Genomic DNA, 13469 nt, shown 5'->3' on the forward strand with positions numbered 1-13469 from the left:
TGGTATTTTATGGTCATGGCACTTTTAACTTATTTTAATTAAATTATAACATAATTATGCTCTTCCTGTTTTGAAGCAAAACATAATTCTATGGAATTTAACCTTGTGAATGTGTGCTATTTGAACAGTTAATACTTTTATTATAGAAAAGGAATAATAAATTAAACATCAATATTATTATGTGGGTCACAGTTGAGTCATTGAACAAATAATGACCATGATATCGGAAACCAAAAAATTGGTTAACAATTAACGCTGTCAAGGTCAGAAAATATTCATACAAATTCTTGTCATGTGAAAAACAATTGCAGCCTAATTATATAATGAATGGCCATGAGAGAAATTTTTCAGTAGTATTTGATGCATGAACTTTTTCATGTTACCAAACATGCCACTTGTCAAGAATGAATACCACTTTGACTTTGTACATATTGATATCTGTCATAAAGTTCAACATTATTGCTTTAAAGCGTGACATTTATCTGTCACATCTATGGTAGACTTTGGATACCGTGTTATTTTAAGCAAACGTGTCTACCAGTAGTCAGTGCCTTAAAACCTGTTTGCCGAAGTTCTTTAAGCTATGTTGTGCCTATACTTTAGACCAGTTGATCGCTGCTATTTGGATTGACTTGAAGACAAACGCACCCCACTGGTTACTGTTAAAAGAGATCGCATGAGCTTAAAGTGCTAGCATTTCGTTAAGACCTCAGAAGGGGCCAACTCACCCTGCTGTTTGTTTCCAATTTTGTGTGTGCCTTCATTTGAACTTGTTCTTACCTCTGGTAGTAGGGCAATGTGATTCTGTATACATATCTGATGAAGTAACATTCTTGTTGTTTCTGGTGTTGCACTGTGTTCATTAGGAGTCAATAACCAATGACTCACTAAGACAATGTACCCAATGTACATCAACATTAAACGATGAAAACTGTTAGTCTTCTAGCTGTACACATGACCATTTGATACATGTGATTATTTCTGTTCTCTGCTTTCACTGCTTTGCTTCTATGGCGTCCTTACGGCAAGTCCCCAGCAATCCTGCATGTCCAAAGTTGTTGCTGTAAGGTTGCTTTCTGTAGTAAGTGTTTGGACATATTCATGCAGCCCATGCCAACCCCAGAGTGTCAAAGGTCACTGTTAGAATGCCAGTTGTTAAAGGTGAATAAATGGTGTCAAACAGTGGGATTCTCAGTTTTTTCAGTTTTTACTGTGTACTCTACTGATTGTGGGATTTTCGATGCTCCAAATCTTTGCCATATTGGAATTATTGTATTGAATAATAATACGGGGTAAAAATATCAGCTATTATGATATGTCTTATTCATATATGTGTTGATACCATAATATGTGGAAAACCACACAAAATAAATACTTGTTAATCATGGCACATATGCAATGTCATGAAATTCAAGTAAGCCCAAAAACAAAAAAGATCCGTTTCTGGTCTCCTTGGGAAAAAAAACAGGGACGGTAGGTAGGGATTTTTTTTTCGGGTACTAGAATGGATGGGTACTAAAGCTAGTAATAAGAAGTACATGTATATATATGCTTTGTTTGGTTTGTTCATCTTATATGAACGAAAGTGAACGAATTTTCAGCTCATCTATTTTTTGAAAAAAAAAAAATGAGCTATTGTCATCACCTTGGCGTCGGCGTCAGCGTTGGTGTCGGCATCAGCCTCGGCGTTGGCGTTGGCGTCGGCGTCCGGTTAAGTTTTGCGTTTAGGTTCACTTTTCTCAGAAAGTATCAATGATATTGCATTCAAACTTGGTACACTTACTTACATCATGAGGGGACAGGGCAGGCAAAGTTAGATAACTCAGGCGTGCATTTTGACAGAATTATGAGCCCTTTTTATACTTAGAAAATTGAAAATTTTGGTTAAGTTTTGTGTTTAGGTCCATTTTATTCCTTAAGTATCAAAGCTATTGCTTTCATACTTGCAATTCTTACTAACTATCATGAGGGGACTGTGCAGGCAAAGTTATGTAACTCTGACTGGCATTTTGACAGAATTATGTGCCCTTTTTATACTAAGAAAATTGAAAATTTGGTTAAGTTTTGTGTTTAGGTCCACTTTATTCCTACAGTATCAAAGCTATTGCTTTCATACTTGCAACACTTATTAACTATCATAAGGGGACTGTGCAGGCAAAGTTATGTAACTCTGACTAGCATTTGGAAGGAATTATGGGCCCTTTATACTTAGAAAATTGAAAATTTGTTTAAGTTTTGTGTTTTGGTCCACCTTATCCCTAAAGTATCATAGATATTGCTTTCATACTTGGAACATTCGCAAACTATCATAAGGGTACAGTAAAAGGACAAGTTGCATAACTCTGGTTGTCATTTTTACGGAATTATGGTCCTTTTTTGACTAAGAAACTTTGAATATATGGTTAAATTTTGTGTTTCGATCCACTTTACTTCTAAAGTATTAAGGCTATTGCTTTCAAACTTCAAATACATGTTGTACTTTCATGCTATCATGAGGTTACTGTACCTGGCAAGTTGAATTTTACCTTGACCTTTGAATGACCTTGACTCTCAAGGTCAAATAATTAAATTTTGCTAAAATTGCCATAACTTCTTTATTTATGATACGATTTGATTGATACTTTGTCAAAACTACTCTTACCTGACAAACCACAATAGACTCCACCCAAACCATCCCCTGTGCCCCTCCCCCCCTCCCCCGAATCCCCCAACCCCCGAATCCCCCCCCCCCCTAATATTTTTTTTAAGATCATCTCACAAATGACCACCACACCCTCACACTATACCCCAAAACCCACCCACCCACCCCCCCCACCCCCCCCACCCCCAATTTTTTTATTTTTTTTAAACAGTTAAAAAAACACAAATATGTATTTTTATCCCCCGCCAGAGGCGGAGGGATATTGTTTTGGCGTTGTCCGTCCGTCCGGCTGTCCGTCCGTCCGGCACTTTTGTGTCCAGAGCCATATCTTGGAACTGCTTTGGCGGATTTCATTGAAACTTCGTATGAGTATATATATGCATAAGAGGATGATGCACGCCAAATGGCATTGTACACCATCTGTCAAAACAGAGTTATGGCCCTTTGTATCTTGAAAAAATGCTTTTTACTATAGGCACTTTTGTGTCCGGAGCCATATCTTGGAAATGCTTTGGTGGATTTCATTGAAACTTGGTATGAGTATATATATGCATAAGGGGATGATGCACGCCAAATGGCATTGTACACCATTTGTTAAAAACAGAGTTATGACCCTTTGTATCTTGAAAAAATGCTTTTTACTATAGGCACTTTTGTGTCCGGAGCCATATCTTGGAAGTGCTTTGGCGGATTTCATTGAAACTTGCTATGAGTATATATATGAATAAGAGGATGATTTGCACCCATCCTCAAACAAAGCATATGTTGCGGGGGATATCAATTTTACGAATTTGCTTGTTATTATTAGCCGGATTTTTTTCGAAAAAATCTCGGCTTATAGATTGATGTTGTCGGGCGGGCGGGGGGGCGGGCGGGCGGGCGGCGTGCTCGAAAATGTTAAAGTTCTTATTTCATGGTATAACTTTGGTATGCTTGGACCTAGAGTCTTCAAACTTGACATGAAGGTTGGCCAGGATTAACAGATGACCACTGGTCATTTCAAGGTCATTCATTTGAAGGTCAAGGTCACTGTGACCTTCAATATAAAAAATGTTAAAGTTGTTATAACTTTGGTATGCTTGGACCTTTCATGGTATAACTTTGGTATGCTTGGACCTAGAGTCTTCAAACTTGACATGAAGGTTGGCCAGGATTAACAGATGACCACTGGTCATTTCAAGGTCATTCATTTGAAGGTCAAGGTCACTGTGACCTTCAATATAAAAAATGTTAAAGTTGTTATAACTTTGGTATGCTTGGACCTAGAGTCTTGAAACTTGACATGAAGGTTGGCCATAACTAGTTAGTAACCACTGGTCATTTCAAGGTCATTCATTTGAAGGTCAAGGTCACTGTGACCTTGAATGTAAAAATGTTAAAGTTCTTATTTCATGGTATAACTTTGGTATGCTTGGACCTAGAGTCTTCAAACTTGACATGAAGGTTGGCCAGGATTAACAGATGACCACTGGTCATTTCAAGGTCATTCATTTGAAGGTGAAGGTCACTGTGACCTTCAATATAAAAATGTTAAAGTTGTTATAACTTTGGTATGCTTGGACCTAGAGTCTTGAAACTTGACATGAAGGTTGGCCAGAACTAGTAAGTAACCACTGGACATTTCAAGGTCATTCATTTGAAGGTCAAGGTCACTGTGACCTTGAATGTAAAAATGTTAAAGTTGTTATAACTTTGGTATGCTTGGACCTAGAGTTAGAGTCTTGAAACTTGACATGAAGGTTGGCCAGAACTAGTAAGTAACCACTGGACATTTCAAGGTCATTCATTTGAAGGTCAAGGTCACTGTGACCTTGAATGTAAAAATGTTAAAGTTCTTATTTCATGTTATAACTTTGGTATGCTTGTACCTAGAGTCTTCAAACTTGAAATAAAGATTGGCCAGTACTAGAAGATGACCACTAGTCATTTCAATGTCATTCATTTGAAGGTCAAGGTCACTGATTTTGATAATGAAATTGATGGAAACTTCAAACAATATGTTACTAATTTGCTAATAAAAAAATTGAGATCAAACTTTCCTAATTGTCAATTCAAGTTCATATTTGTGACCTTAAATGTTATTGTTGTTCATGTATATGCATGCATTCAAAACATAACACAAGGTTTGCTCATGCCTTGAAAAGTACTTACATTTCATTTTGACCTTTGAACAATATTTCAGTAATTTAAGTATTGCATTGACAAAAACACGAAAGGTACTTTCCTGTCATTTAAATAAAAAATCCGGCTTCAATGCGGTCATCTCCGACCGCGGAACTCTTGTTTTATTTTTGAAATACCGTCCAACCATCGCACCCAAGAATTGAGAGTCCCTTCACCTTTAAAAAGAAAAAGATGAGCGGTCTTCAACCGCAATGGCGCTGCTCTTGTTTTTTTTTTTTGCGACCCCAATAAAAAGTTGAGGGTCGGCGTGGATTGGGGAGACATGGTCGGGCGACCCGAAACGGACCTTTTTTTGCGCTATTGTAATTTCTTCTAAATGTATTAATGATGTGCTCCTAGAAAACATATTTATGAATAATAACTTCTGTTTTATTTAGGAATCAACTTCAACAAGGAGTTTGGTCAGCACATCCTGAAGAACCCGCTAGTTGTGAACAGCATGGTGGAAAAGGCAGCTCTGCGACCCACGGATGTTGTGCTAGAGATCGGGCCGGGTACCGGAAACATGACTGTGAAACTGCTGGAGAAAGTGAAGAAGGTAGGTGAACATGACAGTGAAACTGCTTGAGAAAGTGAAGAAGGTCGGTGAACACGACTGTAAAACTGCTGGAGAAAGTGAAGAAGGTAGATGAACACGACATTAAAACTGCTCCAGAAAGTAAAAAAAGGTAGGTGAACATGACTGTGAAACTGCTCAAGAAAGTGAAGAAGGTAGGTGAACACGACAGTGAAACTGCTCGAGAAAGTGAAGAAGGTAGGTGAACACGACTATGAAACTGCTCTAGAAAGTGGAGAAGGTAGGTGAACACGACTTTGAAACTGCTCGAGAAAGTGAAGAAGGTAGGTGAACATGACTATGAAACTGCTCGAGAAAGTGAAGAAGGTAGGTGAACACGACTGTGAAACTGCTCTAGAAAGTGGAGAAGGTAGGTGAACACGACTGTGAAACTGCTCGAGAAAGTGAAGAAGGTAGGTTAACAAGACTTTGAAACTGCTCGAGAAAGTGAAGAACGTAGGTGAACACGACTTTGAAACTGCTCGAGAAAGTGAAGAAGGTAGGTGAACATGACTATGAAACTGCTCGAGAAAGTGAAGAAGGTAGGTGAACACGACTGTGAAACTGCTCTAGAAAGTGGAGAAGGTAGGTGAACACGACTGTGAAACTGCTCGAGAAAGTGAAGAAGGTAGGTTAACAAGACTTTGAAACTGCTCGAGAAAGTGAAGAACGTAGGTGAACACGACTTTGAAACTACTCGAGAAAGTGAAGAAGGTAGGTGAACACGACTGTGAAACTGCTCTAGAAAGTGGAGAAGGTAGGTGAACACGACTGTGAAACTGCTCGAGAAAGTGAAGAAGGTAGGTGAACACGACTGTGAAATTGCTCGAGAAAGTGGAGAAGGTAGGTGAACACGACTTTGAAACTGCTCGAGAAAGTGCAGAAGGTAGGTGAACACAACTGTGAAACTGCTCTAGAAAGTGAAGAAGGTAGGTGAACACGACTTTGAAACTGCTCTAGAAAGTGAAGACGGTAGGTGAACACGACTGTGAAACTGCTCGAGAAAGTGGAGAAGGTAGGTGAACACGACTGAAACTGCACTAGAAAGTGGAGAAGGTAGGTGAACACGACTGTGAAACTGCTTGAGAAAGTGGAGAAGGTAGGTGAACACAACTGTGAAACTGCTCGAGAAAGTGAAGAAGGTAGGTGAACACGACTGTGAAACTGCTCTAGAAAGTGAAGAAGGTAGGTGAACACGACTGTGAAACTGCTCGAGAAAGTGGAGAAGGTAGGTGAACACGACTGTGAAACTGCTTGAGAAAGTGAAGAAGGTAGGTGAACATGACTATGAAACTGCTCGAGAAAGTGAAGAAGGTAGGTGAACACGACTGTGAAACTGCTCGAGAAAGTGAAGAAGGTAGGTGAACACGACTTTGAAACTGCTCTAGAAAGTGGAGAAAGTAGGTGAACACGACTTTGAAACTGCTCGAGAAAGTGAAGAAGGTAGGTGAACACGACTGTGAAACTGCTCGAGAAAGTGAAGAAGGTAGGTGAACACGACTGAAACTGCTCGAGAAAGTGAAGAAGGTAGGTTAACATGACAGTGAAACTGCTCTAGAAAGTGGAGAAGGTAGGTGAACACGACTGTGAAACTGCTCTAGAAAGTGTAGAAGGTAGGTGAACACTACTGTGATACTGTTCTAGAAAGGTAAGAAGGTAGGTGAACACGACTGTGAAACTGCTCTAGAAAGTGGAGATGGTAGTGCAGTGAAACTGCTCGAGAAAGTGAAGAAGGTAGGTGAACACGACTGTGAAACGCTGGAGAAAGTGAAGAAGGTAGGTTAACAAGACTTTGAAACTGCTCGAGAAAGTGAAGAACGTAGGTGAACACGACTTTGAAACTACTCGAGAAAGTGAAGAAGGTAGGTGAACACGACTGTGAAACTGCTCTAGAAAGTGGAGAAGGTAGGTGAACACGACTGTGAAACTGCTCGAGAAAGTGAAGAAGGTAGGTTAACAAGACTTTGAAACTGCTCGAGAAAGTGAAGAACGTAGGTGAACACGACTTTGAAACTACTCGAGAAAGTGAAGAAGGTAGGTGAACACGACTGTGAAACTGCTCTAGAAAGTGGAGAAGGTAGGTGAACACAACTGTGAAACTGCTCGAGAAAGTGAAGAAGGTAGGTGAACACGACTGTGAAATTGCTCGAGAAAGTGGAGAAGGTAGGTGAACACGACTTTGAAACTGCTAGAGAAAGTGCAGAAGGTAGGTGAACACAACTGTGAAACTGCTCTAGAAAGTGAAGAAGGTAGGTGAACACGACTTTGAAACTGCTCTAGAAAGTGAAGACGGTAGGTGAACACGACTGTGAAACTGCTCGAGAAAGTGGAGAAGGTAGGTGAACACGACTGAAACTGCACTAGAAAGTGGAGAAGGTAGGTGAACACGACTGTGAAACTGCTTGAGAAAGTGGAGAAGGTAGGTGAACACAACTGTGAAACTGCTCGAGAAAGTGAAGAAGGTAGGTGAACACGACTGTGAAACTGCTCTAGAAAGTGAAGAAGGTAGGTGAACACGACTGTGAAACTGCTCGAGAAAGTGGAGAAGGTAGGTGAACACGACTGTGAAACTGCTTGAGAAAGTGAAGAAGGTAGGTGAACATGACTATGAAACTGCTCGAGAAAGTGAAGAAGGTAGGTGAACACGACTGTGAAACTGCTCGAGAAAGTGAAGAAGGTAGGTGAACACGACTTTGAAACTGCTCTAGAAAGTGGAGAAGGTAGGTGAACACGACTTTGAAACTGCTCGAGAAAGTGAAGAAGGTAGGTGAACACGACTGTGAAACTGCTCGAGAAAGTGAAGAAGGTACTACCGTAGGTGAACATGACTGAAACTGCTCGAGAAAGTGAAGAAGGTAGGTGAACATGACAGTGAAACTGCTCTAGAAAGTGGAGAAGGTAGGTGAACACGACTGTGAAACTGCTCTAGAAAGTGTAGAAGGTAGGTGAACACTACTGTGATACTGTTCTAGAAAGGTAAGAAGGTAGGTGAACACGACTGTGAAACTGCTCTAGAAAGTGGAGATGGTAGTGCAGTGAAACTGCTCGAGAAAGTGAAGAAGGTAGGTGAACACGACTGTGAAACGCTGGAGAAAGTGAAGAAGGTAGGTGAACACGACTTTGAAACTGCTCGAGAAAGTGAAGAAGGTAGGTTAACAAGACTTTGAAACTGCTCTAGAAAGTGGAGAAGGTAGGTGAACACGACTGTGAAACTGCTCTAGAAAGTGGAGAAGGTAGGTGAACACGACTGTGAAACTGCTCGAGAAAGTGAAGAAGGTAGGTGAACACGACAGTGAAACTGCTCTAGAAAGTGGAGAAGGTAGGTGCAGTAGGATGGGAAAAAATTTTCACTGAAAAGATCTTGTGTTGTCCTTCTGTCTATGACTTCCCTCCAAAGCTGGAAAAAGCATCTATAGGTCTGTCTTATGTTATGGGAAGCTCTTATTCTTCTTAAGGCATTGTTAAGTCCCGTATTTGACCTCTTGCTCATTTCAAATACTCTTGTTACTGTCACTTTACTGCAGCGTTGTCATAAGTTACAGATTGCTAATGAAAATTATTATTTCAATTCATTAGAAAATCTGTCGAATTTTCTGGAATTGTGATGTGTTGTATAACATAGGAGCTTGCTACATGTAGATCTCTTGCCAAGTCAGTAAGGTTTATATTAAAATGTTACAAATTATAATGATGACAAGGCTGATCTGGTCACAGTGCATTGATCCTTTTCAGCGAGATCAGTCCCCAGTAAACAGCTGAAATTGAACCAGTCCACCCAACCATTTCTTAGTCAGCTGATAGTGAATATGTGAGATTTTATTGTTGACCAATATATGGAGTGGAATATGGCATGAAGTGGCGAGTCATTCCTTAAACTGGACCTTCAAGGGTGACCTTTAAGACTGAACATTTAGAATTGATCATTATTACAACTGCCCTTCCCATGTATTCTGTATTTACTATACATGTATATTAAAACTACTTTGTCTGATTTTTGTTACATTTTCTATCAATTTCTTGAGAATGCACCTGAAAAAAGGGTAAATGACAACAGCTTCCAAAAAGCATGAAAATAACATTTTGCTCACTTACGCCTGTACCATTTCTAATGTTGCCTCATATGAATGCTTGTGACATAGACCCTGGACCTTTACGTTTTCTAATGTTACTTCCTGTGAATGCTTGTTCAATAGACCCCCCACTTGTACCATATCACATGTTGTTTCAGGTGAATGCTTATGAAATAGATCCTAGACTTGTACCATATGTGATGTTGTTTCAGGTGAACGCTTGTGAAATAGACCCCAGACTTGTTGCAGAACTTCAGAAGCGAGTCATGGGCACGTAAGTTGGGTTACAAACTATATGCAGGTTAACTTATATTTTGAATTATAGTCTCAATATTATTCCCCTCTTAAAACATTTGTCCTTCTGTCCTAAAATGTCTATATGACTGCAGTATTGTATGTCTAAAACATTTCCGCTGCCTCTGTTTTTTAATTGTTGGGCAGAATTCAAACTTTCACAGCTGAACTTATATAAATGTTTGGTGATCTCAAATTGCCATTTTGACTTCAACCATCTTGCACTATGAAATATATTTTTTGAGATGAAATGTTTGATTCAACTCCTCTTCCACTTTCAGATGTTGCTTAAATGTTTGAAGCTTAAGGAACTGATCTCATTATGAGTTGATGACTTAAAATTTTAAATAGATTCATTTTCCTTTAACATGTTTCATCTCAAACATAAAATGAATGTTTATAATTTAATAAAGTAGATATGTAAACTAGTTAATAAAGGAAGCCCTAAATACAAGATAATATTACTGGTAATAGGATTTGTTATTGGTATAGTTAATACTGTTATTGCATTTTTAGCTTGACTATTATATATAAAATATATATAGTCGAGCTATCCTCCTCACCCCGGCGTCTGCGTTAGCGTCTGCGTTAGCGTTAGCGTGCAAATATTTAAGTTTTCGTACTACCCCAAATATTTTTTTTGTCCCTTGACATATTGCTTTCATATTTTGCGTACTAGTTTACCAACATGACCCCAACCTATAAACAAGAGCAGACAACTCTAGTCTATCAAGCATTTTGTCATAATTATGGCCCCTTTTCCACTTAGAATATGCAGCAAATGTTAAAGTTTGTGTACTACCCCAACTATTTTCAATGTCCCTTGACATATTGCTTTCATATTTTGCATACTTGTTAACCATCATGACCCCAACCAATAAGAGCATTTTGTCATAATTTTTGCCCCTTTTATACTAAGAATATGCATATTATTGATAAATCTATGTTAAAGTTTGAGTACTACCCCAAATATTTCCTATATCCTTTGACATGTTGCTTTTATATGTTGCATACTTGTTTACCAACATGACCCCAACCTATAAACAAAAGCAGACCACTGTATCAAGCATTTTGACATAATTATGGCCCCTTTTACACTTAGATAATTGAACATTTTGCTTAAATTGCCATAACTTCTTTATTTATGATCACATTTTGCTATTACTTTGACAAAACAACACTTACCTGAATACCACAATGGATTCCACCCAAACAATACCCCACGCCCCTACCCAGAATCCCTCCCCCCCCAACCCTCCCTCCAATTTTTTTTTTAAACATCATCTAATAAATTACCACACACCACATTATACCCCCCTCTCAACCCCTACCCCCGCTCACCCCCTACCCCCCACCCCTACCCCCCCCCCACCCCCCCCCCCCATTCCCCATTTTTTTTTTAAACATCATCTAATAAATTACCCCGCCCCACATTATACCCCCCTCTCACCCCCCTACCCCCACCCCCTCCCCCCCCCCAATTTTTTTTTTTTGAACGATCGTCTAATAAATGATCACACCCCACATTATACCACTTCTCAACCCCCCCCCCCAGATTTTTTTTTGATTTTTAGCCGGATTTTTTTCGAAAAAATCTCGGCTTATAGATTGATGTTGTCGGGCGGCCGGGGGGGCGGGCGGGCGGGCGGGCGGGGTGGCGGCGTGCTCGAAAATGTTAAAGTTCTTATTTCATGGTATAACTTTGGTATGCTTGGACCTAGAGTCTTCAAACTTGACATGAAGGTTGGCCAGGATTAACAGATGACCACTGGTCATTTCAAGGTCATTCATTTGAAGGTCAAGGTCACTGTGACCTTCAATATAAAAAATGTTAAAGTTCTTATAACTTTGGTATGCTTGGACAAAGTCTTGAAACTTGACATGAAGGTTGGCCATAACTAGTTAGTAACCACTGGTCATTTCAAGGTCATTCATTTAAAGGTCAAGGTCACTGTGACCTTGAATGTAAAAATGTTAAAGTTCTTATTTCATGGTATAACTTTGGTATGCTTGGACCTAGAGTCTTCAAACTTGACATGAAGGTTGGCCAGGATTAACAGATGACCACTGGTCATTTCAAGGTCATTCATTTGAAGGTGAAGGTCACTGTGACCTTCAATATAAAAATGTTAAAGTTGTTATAACTTTGGTATGCTTGGACCTAGAGTCTTGAAACTTGACATGAAGGTTGGCCAGAACTAGTAAGTAACCACTGGACATTTCAAGGTCATTCATTTGAAGGTCAAGGTCACTGTGACCTTGAATGTAAAAATGTTAAAGTTGTTATAACTTTGGTATGCTTGGACCTAGAGTCTTCAAACTTGACATGAAGGTTGGCCAGAACTAGTAAGTAACCACTGGACATTTCAAGGTCATTCATTTGAAGGTCAAGGTCACTGTGACCTTGAATGTAAAAATGTTAAAGTTCTTATTTCATGTTATAACTTTGGTATGCTTGTACCTAGAGTCTTCAAACTTGAAATAAAGATTGGCCAGTACTAGAAGATGACCACTGGTCATTTCAATGTCATTCATTTGAAGGTCAAGGTCACTGTGACCTTAAATGTTAAAATGTTAAAATTGTTATAACTTTGGTATGCTTGGACATAGAGTCTTCAAACTTGACATGAAGGTTTGCAAGCACACTTAGATGACCACTGGTCATTTCAAGGTCATTCATTCTAAGGTCAAGGTCACTGTGACCTTGAATGTAAAAATGTTAAAGTTCTTATAACTGGTGTGATAGAAACCTTTTGGAGTGATCATAAGGCTGTCTGGATTTCTGTGTAGGTATGTGAAAGCAAAACAATAAATAGTATTATTTCATCTAAGTTTATTTTCTTACATTTGATAATGAAATTGATGGAAACTTCAAACAATATCTTACTAATTTGCTAATAAAAAAATTGAGATCAAACTTTCTTAATTGTCAATTCAAGTTCATATTTGTGACCTTAAATGTTATTGTTGTTCATGTATATGCATGCATTCAAAACATAACACAAGGTTTGCTCATGCCTTGAAAAGTACTTACATTTCATTTTGACCTTTGAACAATATTTCAGTAATTTAAGTATTGCATTGACAAAAACACGAAAGGTACTTTCCTGTCATTTAAATAAAAAATCCGGCTTCAATGCGGTCATCTCCGACCGCGGAACTCTTGTTTTCCTTTTTTTTTATTTTTGAAAGATCTTCTAATAAATTATTGAATATGAACAATTTCCCCATGATGGCTTACGTTATACTGTCAAGCACTGGAATAGGCGAGCGCGCTGTCCTCTGACAGCTCTTGTTCTTGTTGCAGGCCATATCAGTCCAAGTTGCACGTTATTGTTGGAGATGTTATCAAAACAGACCTGCCTTTCTTTGATGTCTGTGTGGCTAACATGCCTTACCAGGTACAAGTATAGTCATAAACTAAGGCAATTTGAAATGGGCATTGGGGTAACTTTCAAAGAAAGTAGATAATAAATAATGTACTTTTACAAACTCTTTAAGTTAGTTTACCTTTCCCTCTCAATCTTCATTTTTTTGAGAAAGTTAAACATACCAAAAAATTATTGTTGTACCCCACCCCCCTCAAAAAAAGCAGATGGGGGTATAGTGGATTTTCCATGAGTGTCTGTTTGTCAGTCGGTCAGTCCTTAGAAATAAACATGTACTTGTACGCTCTTCAACATACACAATTTAAACTTTCAATATATGACATTTTACCTTGTGA

At 38.9% G+C, this 13469-nt stretch overlaps 1 protein-coding gene and 1 long non-coding RNA gene across 4 annotated transcripts in view; one reads left to right on the top strand and one right to left on the bottom strand.

Annotated features, from left to right (window-relative positions):
• The window catches only part of LOC127862646 (probable dimethyladenosine transferase), a 229114-nt gene that overhangs the window by 1734 nt on the left and 213911 nt on the right, over window positions 1-13469 (top strand). For all 3 annotated transcript variants that reach the window (XM_052401852.1, XM_052401851.1, XM_052401850.1), the window contains exons 2-4: window positions 5203-5363; window positions 9664-9725; window positions 13053-13146. In XM_052401852.1, the coding sequence (XP_052257812.1) occupies window positions 5203-5363; window positions 9664-9725; window positions 13053-13146 (317 nt within the window). The remainder of the gene's footprint in view (window positions 1-5202; window positions 5364-9663; window positions 9726-13052; window positions 13147-13469) is intronic.
• Window positions 3612-12626, bottom strand: LOC127862650 (uncharacterized). Its single transcript, XR_008040718.1, has 3 exons — window positions 11762-12626; window positions 3758-4348; window positions 3612-3726 (listed from the first exon to the last, which is right to left on the bottom strand). It is a non-coding gene; the product is annotated as an uncharacterized LOC127862650 (long non-coding RNA).

This window comes from Dreissena polymorpha, chromosome 16 (assembly GCF_020536995.1).
Source record: "Dreissena polymorpha isolate Duluth1 chromosome 16, UMN_Dpol_1.0, whole genome shotgun sequence".
Classification (NCBI taxonomy): Eukaryota; Metazoa; Mollusca; class Bivalvia; order Myida; family Dreissenidae; genus Dreissena; species Dreissena polymorpha.